Source organism: Trichomonas vaginalis, chromosome IV (assembly GCF_026262505.1).
Source record: "Trichomonas vaginalis G3 chromosome IV, whole genome shotgun sequence".
Taxonomy (NCBI): domain Eukaryota; phylum Parabasalia; order Trichomonadida; family Trichomonadidae; genus Trichomonas; species Trichomonas vaginalis.
In genome coordinates this window covers 29,854,224-29,880,054 of record NC_067206.1, presented here as the reverse complement: position 1 = coordinate 29,880,054, position 25,831 = coordinate 29,854,224, and the positions used below count along the sequence as shown (strand labels likewise).

At 30.6% G+C, this 25,831-nt stretch overlaps 10 protein-coding genes and 1 pseudogene across 11 annotated transcripts, besides 11 other annotated features; 4 read left to right on the top strand and 7 right to left on the bottom strand.

The window, feature by feature from the left end:
- Positions 1 to 446: 446 nt before the first annotated feature.
- Positions 447 to 483: a mobile genetic element.
- Positions 447 to 483: a terminal%2Cinverted (terminal inverted repeat of Banshee-A3 transposon ID:TVAGG3_0192950).
- A 135-nt stretch (positions 484 to 618) lies between these two features.
- Positions 619 to 647: a mobile genetic element.
- Positions 619 to 647: a terminal%2Cinverted (terminal inverted repeat of ISTv1 transposon ID:TVAGG3_0192940).
- Positions 648 to 874: 227 nt separating this feature from the next.
- Positions 875 to 1,712: a mobile genetic element.
- Positions 875 to 1,712: a terminal%2Cinverted (terminal inverted repeat of Banshee-A1 transposon ID:TVAGG3_0192930).
- A 165-nt stretch (positions 1,713 to 1,877) lies between these two features.
- On the top strand, positions 1,878 to 3,035 carry TVAGG3_0192920 (methionine adenosyltransferase (MAT) family; the record flags this gene model as incomplete). The annotated part of the gene is made up of 1 exon (XM_001301109.1): positions 1,878 to 3,035. One exon carries the CDS (start codon positions 1,878 to 1,880, stop codon positions 3,033 to 3,035), a length of 1,158 nt encoding a protein of 385 aa, XP_001301110.1.
- A 2,640-nt stretch (positions 3,036 to 5,675) lies between these two features.
- Positions 5,676 to 6,270: a mobile genetic element.
- A 1,358-nt stretch (positions 6,271 to 7,628) lies between these two features.
- On the bottom strand, positions 7,629 to 7,844 carry TVAGG3_0192900 (uncharacterized protein; the record flags this gene model as incomplete). The annotated part of the gene is made up of 1 exon (XM_051226049.1): positions 7,629 to 7,844. One exon carries the CDS (start codon positions 7,842 to 7,844, stop codon positions 7,629 to 7,631), a length of 216 nt encoding a protein of 71 aa, XP_051111035.1.
- Positions 7,845 to 7,913: 69 nt separating this feature from the next.
- TVAGG3_0192890 (uncharacterized protein) lies at positions 7,914 to 9,554 on the top strand (the record flags this gene model as incomplete). The annotated part of the gene is made up of 1 exon (XM_051226048.1): positions 7,914 to 9,554. One exon carries the CDS (start codon positions 7,914 to 7,916, stop codon positions 9,552 to 9,554), a length of 1,641 nt encoding a protein of 546 aa, XP_051111034.1.
- A 150-nt stretch (positions 9,555 to 9,704) lies between these two features.
- Positions 9,705 to 19,988: a mobile genetic element.
- Positions 10,447 to 11,346, top strand: TVAGG3_0192880 (uncharacterized protein; the record flags this gene model as incomplete). Its single annotated transcript, XM_051226047.1, has 1 exon — positions 10,447 to 11,346. The coding sequence occupies one exon, from the start codon at positions 10,447 to 10,449 to the stop codon at positions 11,344 to 11,346; it is 900 nt and encodes a 299-aa protein (XP_051111033.1).
- TVAGG3_0192870 (phage tail repeat-like family) lies at positions 13,279 to 14,325 on the top strand (the record flags this gene model as incomplete). Its single annotated transcript, XM_051226046.1, has 1 exon — positions 13,279 to 14,325. The coding sequence occupies one exon, from the start codon at positions 13,279 to 13,281 to the stop codon at positions 14,323 to 14,325; it is 1,047 nt and encodes a 348-aa protein (XP_051111032.1).
- Positions 14,863 to 17,175, bottom strand: TVAGG3_0192860 (uncharacterized protein; the record flags this gene model as incomplete). Its single annotated transcript, XM_051226045.1, has 1 exon — positions 14,863 to 17,175. One exon carries the CDS (start codon positions 17,173 to 17,175, stop codon positions 14,863 to 14,865), a length of 2,313 nt encoding a protein of 770 aa, XP_051111031.1.
- Positions 17,716 to 18,261, bottom strand: TVAGG3_0192850 (KilA, N-terminal/APSES-type HTH, DNA-binding family; the record flags this gene model as incomplete). The annotated part of the gene is made up of 1 exon (XM_051226044.1): positions 17,716 to 18,261. One exon carries the CDS (start codon positions 18,259 to 18,261, stop codon positions 17,716 to 17,718), a length of 546 nt encoding a protein of 181 aa, XP_051111030.1.
- Positions 18,959 to 19,231, bottom strand: TVAGG3_0192840 (uncharacterized protein; the record flags this gene model as incomplete). The annotated part of the gene is made up of 1 exon (XM_051226043.1): positions 18,959 to 19,231. The coding sequence occupies one exon, from the start codon at positions 19,229 to 19,231 to the stop codon at positions 18,959 to 18,961; it is 273 nt and encodes a 90-aa protein (XP_051111029.1).
- Positions 19,989 to 20,904: 916 nt separating the features above from the next.
- TVAGG3_0192820 (DNA/RNA polymerases family) lies at positions 20,905 to 21,789 on the bottom strand (the record flags this gene model as incomplete). Its single annotated transcript, XM_051226042.1, has 1 exon — positions 20,905 to 21,789. The coding sequence occupies one exon, from the start codon at positions 21,787 to 21,789 to the stop codon at positions 20,905 to 20,907; it is 885 nt and encodes a 294-aa protein (XP_051111028.1).
- An 890-nt stretch (positions 21,790 to 22,679) lies between these two features.
- Positions 22,680 to 23,303, bottom strand: TVAGG3_0192810 (uncharacterized protein; the record flags this gene model as incomplete). Its single annotated transcript, XM_051226041.1, has 1 exon — positions 22,680 to 23,303. The coding sequence occupies one exon, from the start codon at positions 23,301 to 23,303 to the stop codon at positions 22,680 to 22,682; it is 624 nt and encodes a 207-aa protein (XP_051111027.1).
- Positions 23,304 to 23,746: 443 nt separating this feature from the next.
- Positions 23,747 to 23,774: a terminal%2Cinverted (terminal inverted repeat of Mariner transposon ID:TVAGG3_0192790).
- Positions 23,747 to 25,049: a mobile genetic element.
- TVAGG3_0192800 lies at positions 23,827 to 24,953 on the bottom strand (annotated as a pseudogene). The gene has a single exon. A coding segment is annotated over exon 1 (1,127 nt).
- Positions 25,022 to 25,049: a terminal%2Cinverted (terminal inverted repeat of Mariner transposon ID:TVAGG3_0192790).
- Positions 25,050 to 25,831: the final 782 nt, after the last annotated feature.

Below are 25,831 nucleotides of genomic sequence, written 5' to 3'. Positions count from 1 at the left end.
AATCTTTGGTCGCAAGAAGAATTGCATGATAAATAAAAACATTTAATCAAAGTCAATTTTATTTTTCATATTCAAATGGACTGAGTGTTAACATTTAACATTTTTTGCTAATTGTCGTCAAAAATTAGGCGTAAAGCAAAAATTGATATTTCATATGGTTTTATGATAGATAAGCATTATATTCCCACTCATTATATTCGTAAATTTTGAGGTTTATCCTTCGCTTTTAAGATCATTGAATTTGATTTTTATATAAAATAGTTATATATTAGAAAATAATATGAGTTTATGTGATATTATTTTTCAGAAGAATTCATTCTATATGCCTATGAAAAGTACTCTCAAAACTAACTTTTTCCTAATTATAATTAAATCTAGAATATTGTATTATGTTTAGTATTATTTCATTTTTCTCATTCAATTTAGAATTTACAAATGTCAAAAAATTGAGAGCTGTCACTTTTGATGAATTTCTGTTTATTACAAAAAATAAAAGTAAAAAGTATAAAGTAAGCTAACCAAAAAAGATATTTAAAAGAATTTTGGAAAAAACAGAATAAGGATAATGATATTATTTTAGATACACAATCGATGTACTGAAGAATAATACGGTAAAATGATGATATAAAATTAGATTATTTTACAAGTAGCTAAAAGAATAAAACTATAATATAAAATAAATGAAGTTTAATGAAATAATAAAGGTTAAATAAATAATAAAGATTTTTATTTTATATCAGTATTGAGAAGAAGTAACAGCTGACACTTAGTAGACAACTTCTTTATGTCTAGAAAATTCTATCTTGCCTTTTATTTTTTTCTCGCTGTGAAACGTATTCGGTCATTTTTTTAAAAATTAATTTTTTGTTAGAGATAAGAGCTAAAACTCGGTAAACAACTTCTTTATGTCTAGAAAATTCTATCTTGCCTTTTATTTTTTTCTCGCTGTGAAACGTATTCGGTCATTTTTTTAAAAATTAATTTTTTGTTAGAGATAAGAGCTAAAACTCGGTAAACAACTTCTTTATGTCTAGAAAATTCTATCTTGCCTTTTATTTTTTTCTCGCTGTGAAACGTATTCGGTCATTTTTTTAAAAATTAATTTTTTGTTAGAGATAAGAGCTAAAACTTTGCAGACAACTCCCCCATGTCTAGCAAATTTAACATTCGTCTCCCATTTTTATATATTTGGTTTAGAATGTTCGAAAATGCGTAATATGGTCATTAATATTAATTGAAAAGAACCTTGAATTAATTCAATCTGATCTCACAAAATATTTTAAATTACAAACTTTGTAGTTTGAATAGATAATTAGTATTAAACTCAAATAACTAGTTTATTTTTGAATAAAAATTATTTGAATTTTTTCAATTTTGTGAATTTTCCTTCAAAAATCAAGTTTAAATATCTTATTTGCCATATAATTATAAATACAATGAAACATATTCGAAATTGAAAAGAATTACTTTTTCTGTTCTTTCAATCATTCAATTTGAATTTTGCAATATTGGATTTCTCATTAAATAGCTATTAAAAACAACAAGCAATTTAACTTACATTCAAATTTATTTGTGTTATATTCAATCTTCTCAAAACTTATAATTTTCGGCTATAGCATGATTATATGCTATATAATATAATAAACCTATAATAGTATCATTCTTTCAATTATTTGAAGAGAAAACCGAAAAAATCTATTTTCGGTCTATAACAAAATGGTCATTCGACCAAGATGTATTGAATTTTTTACGTAATGAGATAATTTTAATGAGCACAAAAATCCCAGCATATTTCATTAGTTTTGTCACAAATTTTGAAATACAAATTTGAGAGATTATGAAATTTTTGGATATTTCTCTTCATTTTTATAAAAGGTATGTCACAGAAGTTCCTTTTCACCAGTGAGTCTGTCACAGAAGGACACCCAGATAAGATGTGCGATATCATCTCAGACACAATTCTTGATGCTTGCCTTGCTCAGGATCCAAATTCGAAAGTTGCTTGCGAAACATGCACAAAGACAGGCATTGTCTGCCTTCTTGGTGAATTGACATCGAATGCTCACCTCGATTACCAGAAGCTTGTTCGTGATGCAGTTCGCAACATCGGCTACACATCATCCAAGCTCTGTTTCGATGCCGACACATGCGCAGTGATGGTTTCTATGAGCCAGCAGTCAGCAGATATCGCACAGGCCGTCCACCTTAACAAGAAAGCAGAAGAATTAGGTGCAGGTGACCAAGGCATCATGTTCGGCTATGCTACCGACGAAACTAAAGAACTTTTCCCACTTACACATGTTCTTGCACACAATCTTGCTCGCAAGCTTACCGAAGTCCGTAAGAATGGCACTGTTCCATTCCTTGGTCCGGATGGTAAGACACAGGTTACCGTTGAATACGAACGTAACAACGGTCACCTCAAACCACTTCGTATCCACACCGTCCTTATCTCCACTATGCACACTGATGAAGTTACATTAGACAAACTTCGTGTTGAAGTCAAGAAACACGTGATTGATCCAGTCCTTCAAAAAGAACTTGTTGATGATCACACTATCCTGCACATCAACCCAGGTGGCCGTTTCGTGATCGGTGGTCCACTTGGTGACTCTGGCTTAACCGGTCGTAAGATCATTGTCGACTCATACGGTGGCTGGGGTGCTCACGGTGGAGGTGCATTCTCTGGCAAGGATCCATCTAAAGTCGACCGTTCAGCATGCTACGCCGCTCGGTGGGTTGCCAAGAGCCTTGTTGCGGCTGGTCTTTGCTCACGATGCTTAGTCCAGCTCTCCTACGCTATTGGTGTTGCCCACCCTCTGTCAGTCTTTGTCGACACATACGGCACCGGCAAAGGTAAGACAGACGAAGAACTTGTCGATATTATCAACAATAACTTCGATCTTCGTCCATACGCTATCATCCGAGATTTGGACCTTCTTCGTCCTATTTACGCGCAGACCGCTGCATACGGTCACTTCGGTCGTACAGACATCGATCTTCCATGGGAGAAAGTCAAATCGATCAAGTACTAATTTTTTTTACTTCGCAATATAATAGAGTAGTTAGATTTTTATTTAATAACTTATAAAAAAACAAGTTTTGTGTAAAAATTTATTTCATTTTTTATTTCAATTAAAAACTTGTAATTTTTAAAATCAAATTACTGTATCGAATAAATCCTTTGATACATTTAATGTCATTTTACATAACGTTTGAATAATACATAAGCAATCATTGGAGATTTCTTGTAATAGCAAGATTAAACTTGATGAGTCAACGTATTTACAAATATTTTTTGTCATAGATAATCATATTTCCTGTCAGCTTCTAAAAATTAACTGTAGGTTTGGGAATTTTACTTCTTATTTGAATGAATATGAATATTAGACCAAACTTCGCTCCGATCATTAATTTCTTAGTGGGAAGTTCTTTTAATATATATTTGATTCATTATCATATAGAATTCGAAAGTTATTTTCTTGCTGAGAAACAAAGTTAAAGTTAATAAGATGAATAAGGAGTCTAAGTGACAATATTTTAAATATGCATGTAATTTGTGGTTTTGTAGTTTGCTGATAGACATTTTCCAAATATCAATATTTAAATTTCTAATAGAAAATGATATATTAACGAATTTTTTGTTTGACTATCTTTTCCTCGGATATACGTATGTATGTGAGAGTTATGAAAACTACTCTCGGAGGATATTTCAACTATACAGCGATGTACAAAAAAGGGAAGTTCTTCATTTTTTTTTATTTTTTATTTTTTCTCCAAAATCTTTGCTCAACTCTAGCTTTTAATGAGGCTGGAGTTCCAAGTGACATATGGGAAGAATACTTTGGCCAGCCAACACAAGACCATACTGATATCACAAATAACACGAAACCAACTATTTCTTCAGACTTTTTCTTATTTTCTTCCGAATTCAAAGATTTTTCTGACAATGTTATTAATTGCGAAAAGAATTCTATCAAATTACTTCATTCTATCTGCACATACAGTAATATTACTCGCCCATCAGGCAACGGTGGCTGCATCTTCTTCAACTGTAACAGTTCGATTGTTCAAGACCGATTCTGTTCATTTAAATGCTACACAAAAGACAATGGCAAACATTCATACACAGATGTTAAAACAAAAACAAACAAAAATGTTGTAAATTTAACTTCTCTCTATCAATGCGGTCATGATGACAATGGATATTCCAGTATATTTCATTACAACGGATTACAAAGTCTAATTTCTACAAACAACACTAAAACAAGATGTCAAGACTGTGTTGGTTATTATTTTCTAAATAGTCCAGTTAATATTAACTATTGTTGTTTCATTTCTAATGATAATCATAAATCAAATGCTATTTGCATGTATCATTGGTATACACCTGATTCATTTGTGAAAAGATCTTTATTCAGAAACAACTCATGTTATACTAGTAATTATTATTTAGGTCTTATTCATTCTTCTTCATTCTTCTTAAAAAACAAAGCAAGTAATATTTTTAGTGCAGATAATGCTATTATAACAGTTATAAACTGTACTGGAGATGTTTTGACTGCAAGTAGTAGTTTTTATGCTTCAGTTTATACAAATGAAATGAAAGTTTGTTCTTTTGATCTTACACTTTCATTGCATGCATTAGGAAGTTGTGAAGCATCTCCAATTTCATTTGAACTTATTTTATGTCTAAGTAAAAATAAGAAAAAACATTTTTTTGAATTTCTTTTTTCATTTAATTTTTCTCTTGAATGTTTCATAAACATATCACGTAAATAATTCGATTATTTTATTTTATATTAAATATTTCTATTATTCAACTATAAATATATCGAAATTGTTCGTTTTTCTTCTAGAATATGTAATTTTATGCATATACTAGATATTATTAGCACAAATTGCAGAATATTCATTATTTTTATATGATCACTCACAAAGTATTCATACATGAGTAAAAGAGATAAGCTTTTCAGAAAATTTGAAGAAATGCATAAATAGAATATTCATGTACATAACCTAACTCATTAATATTATAAAGTACTCATAATTGATTAAAAAACCTAAATTTGAAGTTTCATGAATTCAACCTTTTACAATCATGCAATCATTTTACAATATAATAATGGCTATTACTTAATGTTTAATAATGAAATACTGTTTTTATGATTTTTACTCAATCAAACAATGATATACCATCAGATGTTAAATGTTTCTCAATCATTTATTAGTTATCACATGATATCAAAACAAAATATGGCGTTTTGTAATGTTATAAACACAATATTTTGTGTGTTTTAACTTATTTTCGCAAACAAAAGGATGTTTCATTCAAAATTCAATATTTAAACTATCATAATATGTTAATATTACATTTTGGACACACTATTACTCATTGTTTTGCTATTTTTGATCTGAGTCAGGGATATCTACCCAAATTTGCCATTTTTAGTTTACAAAGTTTACATTTGTAAAATGGCATTTTTGCACATATTTGCCATCTACAAAAAAAGTTTGGCGCCAAATCGCAAAAGTGTCATAATCTCATGGTGGACCACAGTTGGAGTCGCCGCCGACAATCCACTTGCTGGGATGCTACGCAGCCTTTGATCTGGCCAATCATAGTGCTGCTCCATCCACATCAGCAAGTGATTTCGGCTGGAGATCTCCAATGGGTCTTCCATGAGGTTTCTGCACGCCAGAAGCACAATATCTATGCAGCCTAGCTGCTAAGATAGCGTAGCTAGGCTGCGTAATTGTTGTGCTTCTGGCGATATTAGTTATACGTTATTACTCTCGTGGACTACAGTACTACTCCCTGAACCCTTGGGGGTCAGGGATGTAAGTTTACTCGAAATGGGCAATGTTCATTAGGAAATCTCTCATTCGATGAGAGACTTCGTAATGAACATTGCCTTAAAGTACTCTTACTACTATTTCCTAGTTCCCAAAAGGCCTAGGATTCTGTAATTAATCGAATAGGACAGAGTTTTTCCGAAGTCTCTCATTTGATGAGAGGCCTCGGAAGAACTCTGACCTAGTGTAATGTAGTTGTGGTACTTGGCCCACAAAGAGCGAGAGAACATGTCTGTAATTCGTTTATGCTGAAGTTTTCTGAATTTCTCTCAATAGAGGAAGGAAATCCAGAAAACTTCAGCATAAGTTAATGCAGATGTGGTTCTCTGGATCTTTGTCGGCCAGAGAACGAATTAAAAGTTTAATGCGTGAGTAGGCTCGGTGCATGCCTACTCACTGCAAATATACGTTATTAAAAGATTGATGTGCGTTGTACCAAAATATTCATGTTATACTAAATTTTCTGAAAAATATGTAATGTTCAAAATTTAAACCGTGAACACATTTCACATCTCAAAAGAATATATTTAGTGAGCAAGATATTGAATATAATTTTTAATAATAATATCTCAAATTCGGCCCGATAACTTTCATGCGATACTTCGCACATCAAATATCTATCCCCTATATAGTAAGTATCCATAGCCAAAATCAAAAATTATTGGTAAAAATTTTAGTAGTATATGTTGACGGGTTGTGTGACTTTTTTTGTAAACGTAAGAATTCATACAATATCGAGCGATTTTGTATCATTTTTTTTAACATATGAAGTAAAAAATGTATGATTCTTACGGTTTTTATTCTTACGTTTTTGAATAAATCAAGATTTAAAAAATTTTCAAAATTGTAAGACATTTACACTCAGCCCATACATAAATCATTAAAAATTAACATTAATTTTAAAATAATTTATTTTATCTTTTATAAAAGAAGCTATATATAGATGATGTCAGATATTCTGTGATTAATTAAACAATGTTTAAATCCTGAATGGAATCAATGGAGTCATAATCAAAGACCTCATAAACGAGAAAAAGAATTTGATGAGTTCAACATAGAACTTTAAGAAACTAATGATTATTTGAATTTATGAAATCAATTATTTGATTCATTCTTTCTTCAATCTCTTCTATTCTTTTTGTTAAATCATCTATTTTCATTAATGAGGTGATTCTTGATTGAGGAATAGATTTCAAACTAACCACCCCTTTTATTTTTGAAATTTTGAATCCATCAACTTTAAACATTTTATTCAATTTACACGTTGTCAATTCTTCAAATAATTTTTTATTATTAGCATAATAGTCATTAAATTCTTCAACAGATGAAAAAATTTTTATTTCAGTAATTGGTTTAACAACGTTTATTTTTTGTTGAACATTTTCACTTTCATTTATTTCTTCCTTCTCTGTTTCATTTATTTTTAAAATCGGTTTCATTTATCATTAAATAAAAATTAGAATATAAGTGATGAAATATATTTTTTTAATTAATATTAAATCAGAAATGGCGGCAGGATTCTTTAAAAAATTATGGGATGGAATTAAGAAAGCTGCGGGTTGGGTTCATAAAAAGATTACTAAACCCATTGCAAACTTTTTGGCACCAGTAGCGAAAACGGCAGGAACTATCATAGGTGGAGTATTAGGTACTAAAGCAGGTAATCCGGCGATGGGAGCACAAGCAGGTAACGCAGTTGGTGGAATTGCTGAAGGAATACTTAATAAAATAGGGGGTAGATAGTGGAAAAATAAATTATTTTAAAATTATTTTTATCTTAGTATCGGTTGTAGTCTTTGATAAACTTTTTCTCCTTTATTTAAAATTTCTCTTATTTGGGCAGCTTTTGGTGTTATTGATTCAGCAACGTCACTAATTGCTTCTTTATTCTTAAATATCCAATTTGCTCCCTTCTTCAATGTTTCCCAAACTTTACTCGCCCCTCTTTTTACTCTATCCCACAGTTTCTTAAATATACCTGCAGCCATAGTTGATTATTTCATTAAAATTAAAAATTCATTTCCATCTTTTAATTTTGATTTTTTATTTATTAATAAATGACGACTAACTATTTAGTGCCAAACACCAAACCGATTAATGGAAATGTGTTTCATTCATTCGAAAAGATAAATGAAATATTCGCAAAGAATGACGGTAGAAGATATTATAGAGAACTTGAAAGTTCATGCTATGACTCTGATGCTCCATATTTTGATGATAAACAAACTCATTTAAGAATTACAAATCCGGCTCATGATGTGAACCAATTAGGTGACACATATATTAAACGCAAAGTTAAAGCAACTCTAGTTTCAAATAAATCTTTCACATGTGATGCCGCTTTTAAATGCATGCGTTTATTCGTTGGTTACAAATCATCAAATCAAAGCTTTAAACAATTAGAAGTAGAAACCGAAAGAGGTGATGCCGGTTATCTTCAGATGGATTGCGCCCGTGAATCTTTCGCATTTGCAACATATAAACCAAAATCAGAAAGGAAAGTTAAAAAGTTTGTTCATTCGTTATATAATAATGTTCAAAAATATGATAACTCAGTATGTGGTAAATATATTGACCTTTCAGAAGTTTTCAAGAAAGCAAATGAAGAAGTTGATATCACTTTTGATATGATTATTCCAGTAAATGATTTGTTAGCATTTCAGGCGTTCGATGATTATCCTAAATCATTTGGTGATATCATTCTTAAATATTATGTTTTCAGGGATACTTTAGTATTTTGTCAGGTTGACCCGTTAAGAGTTGCTGATTTACAAAGTTACGTTTATGAAAAGATAACTGATGAAAATTATGAAAAGATTATGAATCATGTTTATAAATATGATCGCAAATTCCAACAAATCGGACTTCCTGCCAAATTAATTACAAGCTTAGCCGCTACATCTGCTGACGCAACAGTTGATGATGTTATTATTTCATGCACAAAGATGGAAGTTTTAGAGGATAAATGCATTACACCAGGATACGGTTTAATTGAAGAATCAGTTAAAGCAATACCACGTTTATTCAGTAAGGAAGATCCATTCATGATTCCAGCTCAACATATTGACGTTCGTTCACTAAATGGAGGTTGCATCACTCCTGAAGGTATTAGCTCAGATTTCTCATACGCTCTTCATAATGTTACAGATGTTGTGTTAACATTTCCGAAGAATGCAATGCAAAGAACGGTTTTAGAAAATCCAATGCTTCGAGGTCTTCAGGTCACTATAGATTCCAGAAACTTCCCCGATCAAGCGATGACCACAGTGGGTGACATATTCTTTACACGTATGCTTCAAGCTTCTGATTTAGATGGGGTGAATGAATGCACGGAAGAATACGAGGACTCATTAACTAGACCACTGAATGGTGATGATGGCGTACCATTAGCTAGAACATGGAAAGACCAAACTTCATTCTTATGCACTATTCCAGTTCAACGTGATGGAGCAGGTATATTCTTTGATGGATTAGAAACTTTCAACTCACAAGTTACAGTACAAGTGAAAGCTTATCCAATCATTCAGGGTGAAAATGACACTTACTGTTCAAAGGTGACAAATCCTCCTCAGGTTTGGTTTACTAGGACTACATATTGGACATGGACACCGGATGAAGGTTTGAAATATCATCCAACAAGTACACCACCACAGTATAGAAGTTCATATGATGAAATATTGATGAATAGAAATGTTTAAAATTATAAATTTATTTTTGATTAAATGGATTTAAATTCATCCACCCCTTATGAAGAATTAGCGGGAGTATATAATACATACGTAGATGATATGATTAATGAAGCATTGAGTGATAATAGAAATGCTCTATCTAAGGAAAAATTAATGAAAATTCCATATTCTGAATGTTACTTAAATTCAATCACCGCAGCAATTGGTAAACAGAATAAAGGTAAAACATTAACGATATTAAAACAAATTATCATTATTGCTAACACTTCCCCCCATTCACATGTGTTAATTTATATCAACCGTTCAGGTTCACCTTCAGATGATACATTTGAATCTTTAAAGCATTTAATCAAAATTCCAATTATTTATTTATCACAAGAAGAAGCAGAAGATTATTTAAAAAACTTTTTAATGTATAAAGAATTATATAATACAATCAAGAAGCAAGGATTAGAGGATAAAATTATTGATAAACAACGGGATGAATTATTTGAAACACTTTCTATTTCAAATTTTGATAGAGAATTTTTGCATTCACTCATTTTTCTAGATGATGCAGTGAAATCAAAACTAATAACAAATGAGAAATCATATTTTAATCAGTTATTAACTCAATGTCGACACATTCAGTGTTCATTCTTTATGGCTGTTCAATATTTCAAAGCATTAAGCACAAACATTAAATCAAATCTATCAACACTTTTCATTTTCAGTGGGTTTAGTCGTCAACAGTTGAACGTTATGCTTTATCAAGTGAATTTACCAATGAGCATTAATGAACTTTACACACAATATCAGCAATTAGGTAAACATGGAAAAATAATAGTTGATTTAAATAAAGGAAGTGTTAAATTTGATTAACTTTTTATAATTAATTTTTATTTTTTATTTATAATTAAACATGACAGAAATAGCAAATCTTCTACAGGTTCCATTAAAACAAGGGACAAACAAAAGGGGTGCATATAATAGAACTATGAAAGTTCCTGATGGAATGAAAGAATTAGTTCATATTGTTGCTGGTCTTCAAAAAGATGTTAAACAAATGAGAAACGTTTTAACATTACCAGAAGCTCAAGCATATGCCAAACGTCATGGTCCAAATTGGGAAGCACACGAAGCAGACATTACGGGTCCAAATGGAAAACCCGATGGTATAAATGAAGTTTTCGTTACTGATGGTCAAGGTAATATTAAAGTCATAAATGGTTATAAATTAACTATATCTGATTATCCTAAACGTAAAGCATATAATGAACGTTATCCTATGCAATTTGATGAAAATGGAAAAGCTGTTAAACAATACATTGGAGAAGGTGAAAATGGTCCAATTAATTCATACCGTCATAATCCATATTCTTATTTCAATGAAGAATTAAATGCTATTGAAGAGGGACTGGATGGATTACCACGATATTCTAACCAGTTTGATGGTCAATATGCAAATATTAGACCCGAAATTTCAGCTAAGAAATTCTTTAAAGTTGCTTTATTTGATCCAGTTTTCGCAAATGTTAAAGATGAACTTAAACAGCAATTCCAACCAATTATAGTAGCAAGAATTGCATCGGGTGCTTTATCTCAAGCATTCAAAGATTTAATTAAGAAACCATTATATCAGCAACGAGGTTTAACTTATGATTTAGTTAAGGAATCAGATAAAAGAAAATTTGAGAAATCAGATGATTATAAGAATGCAATTAATGAATATATTCGGTCTATTAATTTCGATGAAACAGCTAAAAATCAACTTCATGAACAAATACAGGGAATAATAGATTCAAAAGTTCCAGCAAAATAAAAGTTTAAATAAATTTTTTTATTCGAATATAAATGAGAAGACGTTTCACTAGTCAAAAGAACACTAACGCAAAAGCAGAGATTACGGTTGGTTATAACGTAAATGATGATAAATCACGAATTATTCAAAATGTTAAAGTTAATGTTAGCCCCGAATTAACAAGGTCAGCAACTCAACCAAATTTATTAACTCGTGACTTACCGAAGAATGAGGAGAATGAAGAAAACCATGAGAATGGAGACCCAATCATTTTATCTGAACCCGGTAAAGAACCTGTTGAGATTCCCACTTATCCAACATACCCCCACTCTTTCATCAAACATCGAGAACCCATATAAAATAGACATTAATTCTGAATTAATGAAAATTTACCGTGATATAATAATTAATAATTATGATTCAATAATAAATTTAATTGATCAATCCAGTTTAATTATTTACCTTATGAATCATTAATTCACATTATCGCCATTCTTTGTGATGTTCAAGATTCAGACGTTAAGATTCAATTTTTCATAGATGATGAGGTTTCATGCTGCGGAACAGTTGCAAAAATAAATCCTATAAAGAATATTAGCACAATTAAGATATCAAAGAATGGAACAACAACTGAACTTCATTTAACATATAATGATATTTATAATAAAATAGTTGATGAATATAAAATATCACTTGAAAAATTCTTTGTTAAGGCTATTTAATATTCAAGCATTAACATTATCGAATAATAATCCTTTGAATCATAATCAATAATAATTGACCTTTCACCAGTTTCTATCGTTTGTTTTATTTCTTTTTGTTCCCCACTATCTGGATCGGTCATTGTAATTGTTTTTGTTATAGTATCAGCTTTATCTTTAACTTCAATCTTTTTTCCATCGGGATATTTAAACCAAAATTCCAAAAATTCGATATTGTCAATCTGTTCATATTTTAATCTATCAATTACATTTTTAATACCATCTGAAAATCTTATGAAATGGTCATTATATGGGTTTGATTGAACTAAATTTGAATGAAGTGAAATATAACCTGTTGATGAATATGACACTGACTCATATTTTCTGAAAACACTAAAATTTATAACATGAATGAATTTCTTATTCGTTGAATTTATGAATTCTTGAGGTAATCTTATTCTAGTTTTATTTATCACTGGAAAATAACGCTTTACCATATTTTTAATCGTAATAAAAAATGTCAATTATCAATATTATTTCGAATAATAACTGTGAATTAAATTTAACAGTTAGCGGAATTTATAATGTTACTCTCGTTTCTGTGAGTGGTAAATTTAATCCCATTCTTTTAGACCCTTCAGATTATATATCATTTATTAAAGATGACCATGAAAAAACGTATGATATGTATATAAATAATGTGATAGCGAAATGGGATATTAACACGATTTTAAGTTATTTAAATGAATCATTTATCGTATGGTATGAAGAAAATTTTAAATCAAAACCTGATAAACTTTTTGAACTTGATGAAATAAATAACCTTATTAAATTCCCGCTGAAAATTAAATTTTGTACTCCCCATCTTCGTTCATTGTTGGGGATATTAAATTTTGAAAAAGATGTTGGGGATGTTTTGTATTCTGACACTGGTTCCAATTTCATTTTAATCAAATGTGATAAAGTTAATACCCCAATGAGATTTTCACATCAAACATTAGACCCTAACTCTTACCCATCAATACAAAACATTTTATCCATCAACTTAAACACATTTTCTTTATCATATCCGTTTCAATTATCCGGGAATTCATTTATTCTTCATTCAAAAGATTTATCAAATATTAAATTTAGAATAACTGACCTATTTGATTGTGATTTAGAATTTATGAATGAAATATTATGGCAATTTCAAATAGAGAAAATAACTGATGAGATAACAGATTAAATATTTATTTTTAAATCATAATAAATGATTAAACAACAGCAACTTAAGGCGCAAAGCACCCAGGTCCTTCAGACCATTACATACGCCACATATGCATATAATTCAAAGACGGCAGAACAAACGCAAAGGTTGAAATATGGAGATTTGGAGATAGTATTGAAAAATGACCGTTTCGAATTCGTTTGCAAAGGTGGTGCAGTGATATCAAATATAAAAGAAATTTTATTTATGAATTCAAAAATTAAAGGAATAACGGATGATATAACATCAATTCCACCAGAAGAACAGAGATATTACGCATTAAATGCATTTCCTAAAGTTTTGAAGATTGGAAGATTTAATTTAAATGAGGAATTCATAGAAGGTTTCCTAAACGACATAATGAAGAAGGTGGATAAGGAATATGTGGATAGTGAATTAGAGAAGAAGGCAAATTTGGTTTATGTTGATGAAAAAGATAATGAAATTAAAGAAAAGGTTGAATGGTATCATGAATGGGCATCGGAGACTTTTAAAGTTAAAGCTGATACAGGATGGGTTTCAGGATGTTTAGACCTTAAAGCAGATAAAACTTATGTTGATGAAAATTATGCAAAGAAGACGGAAGTAAATGATGTGATTACAAGCATGAAAAATGAAATACTTCAAACATTATATCCTGTTGGTTCTATTTATACGTCAATGAATTCAACAAATCCAGCAACAGTTTTAGGTTTTGGTACGTGGAAGCAGATTGTAAATAAATTCTTATACTGTGCTAGATATTCAAAGCAAGCAGGAGGTTCGAAGAAAATTAAAGAAGCAAACCTTCCACCGCACACTCATACAGGAACTACAAACTTTTCTGGCGACCATAGCCACTCATTAAGAGACCACCCATTATACAACTCAGACTATGAAGTTGGTTATGATGTTTTATCTCCAGCTTATAACAATTCAGCAAAAAAGACTTTTCGACAAACTGAACCAGGAGGAAATCATTCACACACTTTCACAACAAATCCAACAGGCTTGGGTAAAGATTATATGCCACCATTTATGACTATATTCGCATGGTACCGCGTTTATTGAACGCTCAATGTTTGTGAAACAAACTTTAGAACGGACTGAAAGTCCTGAGCTCCAAAAGAGTGAACGGCATAATTTAACATTTTATTTTTATCATAAATGACAAAATTAATTAAGCCAACTATTTCTAAATTAATGATACCAATGAAATCATTTCATGGAGTACTTATCCCAGGTTCTTCACAATTAGCCGGGGCAAGTGTTGTGACTCAAGGTGGAACATTAGCGAATCCATTCAAATTATTAACTAAAGATGAACTTAATAAAATGATGATAAAATAACTGATAACAAAATTTTATTTCACTGCTACTATGTTACCATGTGCTACCATGTCAATTAACTTCTCTGAAAAAATGATGACAACATGACATTTTGACAACAACAAAGGAGGAAGGCATTTATGAATTATTTTTGAAGAACTGAAGGTGCTACTATGTTACCATGTGCTACCATGTCAATTAACTTCTTTTAAAAATGATGACAACATGACATTTTGACAACAACACAGGAGGAAGGCAAAAATAAATTCCAATCATACTTTATAAAGCTTCATTTACAGGTATTTCATCATCAGTAAATGAATCCTCATTATCGTTTGGTTCAACCTGTTTATATAATCCTTTCATTTCTTCTTTCAAAACATAACACCATGTTTGTTTACCATCTATTCTTCTATGTTTCCTATCACATTTATCCTTAATACTCATTTGGAAATTCTTGTCTTTCATGTCTGATGGTTTGCAGAATAGAGCATTTTTACACATCATACCTGCACTCAATTCATCATAATGTGTATTTATCCATACATCTAAAGGATTTGTTGATAATTCAATTAAATCTTGTTTGGCTTCAGTCATCGGTATGATTCGTACATTAAATGATGAAAGGTCGTAATTGATAAAATACGTCAGTAAATTATCATAAAATTCCTTTGTGCATGAATCCATTAAATTCTTGAAGTAATCAAATTGACCCTTAAATTTACCATTAACTCTTAAAACTACGTATCTTCTGTCTCCAACTTCAATTTTGACAGGGTAAACGTTGTTAGTTACGAAAATGAAGTTTGCAACGTTCTGAGCAGTTCTTCTGGGTTGATTCTTTTCATTAATTCTAATCTCATTATCCGTAATAATTGATTTCAAAGCGTTGAAGTTTGCGAGTCTGTCTTCACCTACATTCTTGAGTTCATTAAGTACAAGAAACATTTTATTCTCAACTACTGAATTGAAATTACCCGTTAGCTCACTTATTTCGGTAATGTTTTTGCATGAATAACCGGCGAGAAGTTCAGAAATAATGTCTGTAAATCTGTTTTTACCTGTTCCCTGAAGTCCTTTCAAAATAATTGCTGTTTCATTCTTGATTCCAGGATGTTGAATCATTGATGCAATCCAGCCGAGTAGGTATTTATACACTTCATCGTTATTATCACAAACGGCTTCTTTAATGAAATTCATAAACATCTCAATTTTTGAGTAATCAGGCTTTTCGAGAATGTTGTATTTATAACCTTGAAACGTTGAGAAAACATCTGGGGAATCAGATTTGAAGCAAACACCTTTAACTGTTAATGAGGATAATTGATTTAGTAGTAAATCCCATGCTGTTATGGTTTTACCTTCTTCTTTAAATAATTTAATCATTTTGAGTGACTCTTTCATGTTTGATTGAAGAACGAATGATATTTGATTCATTTTGTCGTGGATATTATAGTCTTTTTGAATGAAATATTTATTTCCACAATCTACAAAACGGATTACACGTGATAAATCATCAATTACTTCAGAACTGTTTTTATACTGATGATTTTCAGCCTTGCGTCTAATATCTGTTATCAAAAACGAGTCATCAAGTTTGATGTCAAATGTTATTTTTGGCTTACGTAATAAAGGCAAAACGTATTCATCATAATATTCCTTTTGATATAGTTTTAGAATCTTCACCAAAACAAATGGAGAAGTCATTAAATGTGCATATCTACTACGTGCTTTTTCAAAATTACTTTTTGCATTTTCAGTTAAATTACAGAAGTTATAAACGTTATCGTATGCTTCATTAATTAAATGATTGGGTAACGAATTAATTGCTTGAAACAGTGTGAATAATGTAACTTCTTTTTCTAAATTCATGTTTCCACCGTCATTATGTACTTCAAAATCACTGATGCCATCAACTATGCTCTGGGCAAGTTTATCGTCAATGTTTACATCTTTGTTTTCATTCATTATACTCTTTATTTCTTCATTCTTCTGTTCAACTCTTACCTTAATATTCAAATCATTTAATATATCATTCACTGTTCTAGTTAATGTTGAATCGTAACTTCCACGACTGAATGAGTATGTATTGATTGGTTCTGTTGCATTCTTGCGAACTCTTGAATCAGCCATAACCACTAATGAACGTTTTGAATCATCAATAGAAGTCATTATATCAATATCATAATCATTGCAGGAATAACATTTAATCATTCTGTTCGAAACTGAATAGAAGAAATTAGTGTTGCAATAAATGTGAAGACCTCCTGAAGCGGTTTTAACGATAACATCTTTATCCGAAAGTTTTGATAAAATGTCTTTTCTAACTGTTTCTTTAAGTTCATCATTGTACGATTTATTGATATCAACATCTATAATCGTTAAATTTGATATTTTATTTACTAATAAAGCCATACCAGTTTTCCTTCCTCTTCCTCCATCATGTTTGAGGTAGTTATGTAAATCAATCTTGTTTTCACCAATTCTTTCGTTGAGGGTTTTAGTTTCTGCCACAACTAATTCCTCAACTAATGAATCAATAACTTTTTCATCAGAAACGATAAAGTTGCTGCTGTCGTTTGCTGCTGTCATTTATATAGGAATAAAAAATAAAAAATAATTTTGAAACTAACTTTATTTTTGGGCTGCATCAAATTTCCTATGTTGTTGTCAAAATGTCATGTTGTCATCATTTTTTAAAGAAGTTAATTGACATGGTAGCACATGGTAACATAGTAGCACCTTCAGTTCTTCAAAAATAATTAATTATTGAATAACCTGAAAACATTAACGTAAACATTAACGTAAACATTAACGTAAACATTAACGATAAAATATATTTCCAGGACTGTTGTCAAAATGTCATGTTGTCTCATTTTTTCAGAGAAGTTAATTAACCTGGTGACCTGGTGACACCTTCAGTTCTTCAAAAATAATTAATTATTGAATAACCTGAAAACATTAACGATAAAATATATTTTTGGTCGTTTATGACAAAAATAAATGGTTCATTTACTCACAATATTTTTGTACAAAACGACCCCAAACTTTTAACTTCTTTTCTGCAGTTTCTAATGCTATCTTAGCGAGTTCATATTCTCTAAATTCTCTCTTTAAATCTTCTTGTTCCCATTAGTCTAGTTCGTATGGAGAATCTCTATAACTATAACATATCTCACGTTCATGTTCTAATTGTTTTTCACACATTTTTCTAACTTCTTCTTCAAACAAATGTTTAGCATTCTCTACTGTATCTTCGAGTTCTTCTTCATCTAATTTCACATGAACTTTCTTGTCTATGGAGTCCATAATATCTTTGACATAAAATGCATACTTTACAGAGCACCATTCAGCAACAAAATGAACGAGGTCAGGATGTATGTAAATACCTTTGAATTCATTTATAACACCCTTAGTAAGCTCATAAAATGCTTGTTTTGAGGTCGAGCCACTTTTGGCTTGACCGTATTCATTCATCCAAAACTCAAGAATTTCCTGCATTTTAGTACTATTGAGAAATCTGTTTAAATGGTTTAACCTTCCCGCTTCTCTTGCCATCTTTGTTGCATTAATGTAACCATCCTTGTCTCTACGTAAGACTTCAATACCATTATAAGTGCCTTTTGTGAATGTTTCGCCATTAGATTTGTTCGTGAATGTTTTTGCTTCGACTGACATTTCTGTTCTTACATACAAAATAAAAAAATAAAAATAATTTTAAAACTAACTTTATTTTTGGACTGCATCAAATTTCCTCCTTTGTTGTTGTTGTCAAAATGTCATGTTGTCTCATTTTTTCAGAGAAGTTAATTGACATGGTAGCACATGGTAACATAGTAGCACCTTCAGTTCTTCAAAAATAATTCATAAATGCCTTCCTCCTTTGTTGTTGTCAAAATGTCATGTTGTCATCATTTTTAAAAGAAGTTAATTGACATGGTAGCACATGGTAACATAGTAGCACCTTCAGTTCTTCAAAAATAATTCATAAATGCCTTCCTCCTGTGTTGTTATCAAAATGTCATGTTGTCATCATTTTTAAGAGAAGTTAATTGACATGGTAGCACATGGTAACATAGTAGCACCTTCAGTTCTTCAAAAATAATTCATAAATGCCTTCCTCCTTTGTTGTTGTCAAAATGTCATGTTGTCATCATTTTTAAAAGAAGTTAATTGACATGGTAGCACATGGTAACATAGTAGCACCTTCAGTTCTTCAAAAATAATTAATTATTGAATAACCTAAAATCATTAATGAAAACATTAACGATAAAATATATTTCCTTTGTTGTTGTCAAAATGTCATGTTGTCATCATTTTTTCAGAGAAGTTAATTGACATGGTAGCACATGGTAACATAGTAGCACTGAAAAAATTAAATTTGGATTGAGTTTAAAAATTCATCTTTATTAAATTCATCTCTTCCAATCAATTTATTTATTCTATTAAATTCTTTTATTTTTGCTTCACTCAGTTTAAGGATTGAACGGTAAGTTTTTAATTTTTCGATTATTTCTTTCCTCTCTTTATCGTTTTCAACCCCACCGCATTGCGGCTTCTTTTTGTAATAGCATATTTTTGATTTAATTCTGTTTAGTTTCTTTTTATATTCATTGTCTGGACTCTTGGCTGCTTTGTTGTCACTCATTTCTTACGAAATAAAAAAATTAAATATTATTTAAATATGATGGAGTAATAAAATAAATCGGAATTTCTATTAATTTATTGTTAACCTCAACTAATGCATTACCGTTAATATATCTAACAAATTCAGCCATTGTGTCAAATCTTCGTCTTCTTTTTGTCATTGATTTATCAGTTTTTCCATAATCGAGATGAATCAAAACTTTATCCCCCTGTTTAAAATTCATGAGCCCCGAATTAATTTGTTCACGTTTAACATCATTCAACCTTTCCATTTGCTTTCTAATATATTCCCATTCTTTTGAAATATCATTTTTCATTTCCACTGGTTTCATGTTTATAGTTCTATGCCATGTATTATTGTAATAATATACTAACTGCTGTATGATGGAGTCATGATTTCCATCCCAGTATATCTGACCGTTAACCCCTAACGCATCTCTAAGAGTTCTCATTACTGCATCAACTATTTTATTATGAAACGTATATGGAGAGGATGAAAAGTAAAAATTAATTTGTGGGAAATAATGAGCCATAGCTGCCTGAAATCCTTTATCACCATCACCCCTGATATTATCTACTCTTTCATGATCTAGTAAGTATTGTATAGCTCTTCTTGTTTCCTGTTCTGTTTTCCCTTTCACTGGAATGCAATATAAATACCTAGTGTTAATGTTAATGGCAAATAAATAAGTAACGTTTCCTTTTGAATATTCCAGATGATCGATTTCGTATGAATATGGATATGGTGCAAATGAAGGGCGACTAAATTTTTCCTTTAACGGTTGAATTTTTGGGTCAGTTGGTTTATTTAATATCTTGAAATCCTTTTTAAAATCTTTTTGCTTCTTTAATGTTTGAAATGGATATAATAAAGTGAATGATGAAGGATTAACTGAAGGAGGAGGCGGTACTGTCGTTGGAGGTTTTGGTATTGCAAATGGTTTAATTTTATCTGCTTTGATTTTGGATTTCATTCCCCCCTTCATTAATTCTGGATGTATTCTATTCATTTGTTTTAAATATGCTGTATATAAAGGTTTGATATACTTTCCCGCTTCGAGTTTATGTTGAAGGATGAATTCCAAAAGTTGATCTTCATTTAAAACTTGGGTTGAACATGGTTTAACTAATGAATCATAAATTAAAGCTTGTGCTTCATTTATGATCTGAAGGACCTGGGCGTTTTGCACCTTTTGTTTTTGTTCCCTTGATTTTTGCGGCTCAGGATTATATAAATTATATAATTCATCAATATCTTCTTCTGTTAATACTTTATTTTTGAAATCTTTCAACTGTTTAAGTTGTGATTTAGTTTTTCCCTTTGTATATTCATTATTTTTAATTTTGTCTTTAATTTTAGAAATTATTTTATCATGATATTTCAAAAATTCATTTTCATAATACGGATAATAATAATCCATATCATCACCCGTTATATAGTTATCATATTTTTGAAGATATGCTTTTAAATCGTAATAAGTAAGAAAATTTTGATTAAATACTAAATCATCAATTAATTTTTTTAACTCTATGGTATTCATTTATATAAAAATAAAATAAGTGTTTTAAGGGTGCATAGTATCAAAACCATTATTTACATATTGAATCACATCATTCAACAGTTCCTTTTGTCTCTTCTGTGGTATTTCATTAAAAATACAATTTAAAATTGTATTAAATAAATGGCATACAACATCCATTTTCACAACATACGGCTTTAGTGTGTGCTCCTGTTAATGCAGTCTTACAGATTGTTAAGCGAGTCATCAACCTGTTTTTAAGTTGTAAATTAATATTCTGACCATCAAATATCACTTTATCATTTATTATATCCAAATAATTTTTAGGTGTTAATTGTTTATTTTGTCGTAAACTAACACCTTTCATTTTTTGTGCAATCTTTTTGAAGGAGTCTTCACCTATCATCCCATTAAATGATGTATAACACTTAGGGCATAACGCCGCCATGTTATCACCTTGTTTCTCAATTGCTAAACCCAATAACTTCTTCTCATGTGCTTTTTCTTCAGCTTTATTCTTTAATTTAGGTTTAAATTTCTCATCAAAACAGAAGAAATCAAATGGTGCGAATTTGAAAATGTTTTTATCATAAAATTGTTTATCGGTAACAATTGCTTGAAATGCTTGAGTGTTAGGAAGATTTGGATCGCCAGCGATTGCCCAATAAGATGAATCGGTATCACCTTCAATGAAATGAAAACGATTAACATCCATGCATTTATACATAAAATCATAAATGAAAACCAAATACCAGTATTTAGCATTATCTAAAGTGAAGAATGCCTCTTGTAAACATGTATCACATCTATAAAATCTATCTTTGAGCATCACTTGATACGTATCCTCTCCTATTTCTCTTATGTTTTTAAACTTATTTGACATACATGCAACGCGTGCCTTCTGTGCATTCATTATTTTAGTCTTTGCGTAATTTTGTGTATTCATTGCATCGTAACCATATGATCCATTAAGCGAAATCTTGCAAAATAAACTTTTTCCTTTATTTCCTTCTAATTCAGCCTTTTGTCTTTCGTTCATAAATTCGTTCGCAAATTCATTAAAACAAGTGTTTTTAGTAAATGTTAAAATTGATTGAATGTCATCAATGATAAAATGAAATCTGTCTATTAGATACTAAAGATAATAAGAAGAAAATAGTTGATATTGGTTGTGTGTTGATGCTAACTGAGTTAATTTCCTCTGTTTCTGGTCAACTGGTAGATTGTTTGATTTCATGTAATTATACATAAAACTGCCAATTGTTTTTTCATCTGTGATAATATCTAAGTTTCTTCTTATCGGTAAAAAGTTTATGTAATCATTAATGTATTTTTCATCAATGTGACCCTTTACTTCAGCCACGAATAAAGTATTTTTCTTTCTAATAATTCCCAGTGCTTTTGCTTTCTTTGTTGCTGTATCACAAATGATAACACCATTCAATCTTCCCGGCATATACATTTTATGGTCAGTATATTGAATGAAATCATGAGGATTAGATGAAAATGATGAAGGATATAATGAATTAAAATCAACACCAACGAAATGAGTCATGATGTTGGAAGTGTCCTCATTTGATACAGTTTTAGTTTCTGGATTATATGAAAGTTTATTAATGTGCGTGATTCCTTTAAGATTTACTCTATGTTGAACATTTGATAGACCACCAGTAATTCCATTACGGAGAATGTGATAAGCTTCAACTGAATCTAAAGTCATTGGTAAATTATTTTTTAATGCATAATTTCTTAAATTGATTCTTAAACGTTGAACATCTTCATCTTTATTTGATTTTACGACATTACAATAACAACACATTAACTGACAATTTTCTTTGGTATGTGGTTTTTCATTATCGATTCTATCTAATGTTGGTTTATTAGCATATGTAAACGCTTTACCACACATTTTGCATTTAGATGAAAGAATTAAATCGTGATAGTATTTTTAGTATCTCTTTCTGCTTTTTCATCTTGTTTCTTATATGATTCAATTTTATATTTCCAATACTTTTTCGTTAATTCAAAACTTGATTCTATCTCTTCCTCAGGATATTTTTCATTAGGATTAAAGTCTTTATATGCTAAAGCGTAACGAATCATTGAAGCATTCGATGATAAAGAAAGATTATGAAGCGTGTCAATTTTATAAACAAATGTTTCTTCAATAATTTTATCGATTGGGTCAATCATAATTTCAACATCTTTATTGCAATAATGAATAAAATATTCTAATCTATTCTTAAAGTTTTTAGCATCATTGAGATATATTTGATAATCACTATCTGATATAGTTTCTTGAGTTAATGCTGAATAAAATGAATCTTTCGTGAATGGTTCCACTTTATATAATTCTTCTTCGTAATTCTCCCATGTGATGAATTGATAAGGGAAAAAGGATTTAACACGTGATTTATTGTTTCCGAAATCTTGAGTGAATTGGTCTAATGTCCCACCCGCTATATAATTTCTGATGTCAATAAATCTCAATTCATATGGAACGTTTGTTTTCTTTACAATGATTTGCTTAAATTGTGAAGATGAACCCAGCATTGATTTTATTTTCCATTTTGCAGTGTTTAAATCACGAAGAATTAAATTTAAATCAAACTTTCCCGAATTAAAACCTATGATATTCACTTTATTGAATTCCTCATCTAGAAGTTCTTTAAATGCTTTCTTCTGTTTTTCATTTAATGTATGGGACAAAGTCCCCGCCGTTTGCGACTTCAATAATTCTTCATATTGTTCAATATTTGATTTAGCAACTAATGAACAGGTTGAAATAAAAACTCAATCCAATCAGAAATAAAAGAATCACTCGAAGTTAAGCAAAAATTCCTCGTATATGTTTTATCGTTTAATTTAACCGTTGATGATACCATGAATGGTTTTAAGTAAGCATTCAAAGTTGCACACTCAGAAAGTTGTAATTCTTCTTTAGTCTCTAATGTTTCAAAGTCAAAAGTAATATAATATCTTGTCGGTTTATAATATAGGGTGTCCAAAGGTGTGTTTAGCACAAACCTGAATACTGCGAATAGAAATAAACAAGTTACATATATATAAAGTTTATTTAAATATAATCACCATTGGATTCAATCACGCGTTCGCAGCGATCGATCCAGGCTTGAAAGACACGCTTTAAATCATCATGAGAAAATTGCTCAAATTGCTCTCTTACAAAATTTTCAAGATCATCTGGACTCGCGAATTCGCGTCCTTCAGCTCTCTTTTTTAGCGTGCCGAATAAATAAAAGTCAGAGGGTGCAATATCAGGTGAATAAATTGGGTTTGGAACAACTTTGACATTGTTTTCCAACAAGTAATTCATTACCTTATGACTTTTGTGAACTCTTGAATTATCAAAATGAATTGCAAACTTTTGTTTTTGTTGTTTGGATTTCTCAAACTCATCAGAATTGATAATTTGAGTAAGAACATTGTCAATTAGATACTGAGCATTCATCGTATTAGGTTTTTGAAGAATATCAATTGCGATGATGCCATTCACGCCCCAAAAAACCGACAACATAATCATTGGTGTGTCAATTTTTTTCTTCGGGAATGTTTGCGGATTTTCATCCTTCGGGATCCACATGATTTTGGCTTCTGTTGCATATTGAAACCAAGACTCGTCCCCGGTTACTAAAAAGCGAAACTTCTTGGATTGATACGCACCCAATATAGAGAGGAGCTCTTTCGAAGATTGGACTCTAGATTTTTTTTGAACTGAATTAAGGTTGTGCGGAACCCAACGTGTATACGCTAGTTTGTAGTTCAAATAATTGTGCAGATAATTACTGACTGTTGTACGTGGTATCTTTGTCATCTCCTCTATCCTTCTGAGTGATGCTCTTGGGTCTTCATCTAGCGCTTGAAGAATTGCTTTGATTTTTCTTTGATCCGGCGATTTTTTGTCAATTTTTATGATGGGCGCCTTTTTGTTCATGAAGTGATACATCCTAACATGATACGTTACAGTGAATAGCTAGGAGCATCCATACCGAAGCATTTTACCAATGTCTCGTAGATTTTTTTACAGTCTTTGCATTTTTTTGCAAGAGCGAGGATGTTTTCTTTATGATTCATTAAAAAAATGAAAAAAATCCCGCCAAAATTTCCCGCGAAACCGCCTCTTGTCTCAAAATTCATTTTATATCCCGGCATGGCGCCAAAATACAACTTACTCATCATATACATATATTCATATTTTTTATTATATATTTATAATCAGCATATATCTCCTTTAATAGTCTCATATAGAGCGCTGTGCTAAACGCACCTTTGGACACCCTATATTTCTGCAAATTGTGAGCTAATAACCACTGATATATCTTCTGTTTCGTAATATGTGGTGCATATGGTTGCTGTGTCTTTTGCAACTGAACGTCTTGAATTAATCTTCCATTATTTTCTTTACATTTCTCACAATGCTTTAAAAATCTTCTTTGGTTTTTCCTTTCTGGATCATCACGGATAGAATAAACTTCTTCTTTACAAAATGGACAAACTTTATAGCCAGTGAGTGCTTCAACGTCTGTTATTCTGTCAGCGTGAAGTTTTCCACATGGACTCTGTGTTAATAAAATATTTACTGTTTCAAATTCTGGATCTATCATTATTGATTCCACTAATGGAAAGTCTACCTTATTTATGTCCACATCTTCTGGTTGAGGATCACAATAATAGAAATCAATATTAACATTTAACATTCTCGCTAATCTCTCACTTTCTGATGAAATGTCAAACCCCTCATATGCATCTATTGCTTCATTTAAATAGCTTCTACGAGTTTTAGGATTAACACCATCACGAATGTTATAGAAGCGTTTAAATAACCTTCTACCTTCTGCTCTAATTTGATTATCATTCATTTTAGCTGTTCCGTTTTTGTTCATTTATGTAAGAATAAAAAATTAAAAAATAAATAAAAATAAAGTTTATTTTTTAAAGTCCGTAAAATGAATTAAGAACACATAAATTTTTATCATCTGCGACGTGACGAATACATTTTAATTTACTCAAGAATGCGTACCCTGATACATTAAATCTAATTCCTGTCTTATTTAATTTCACAA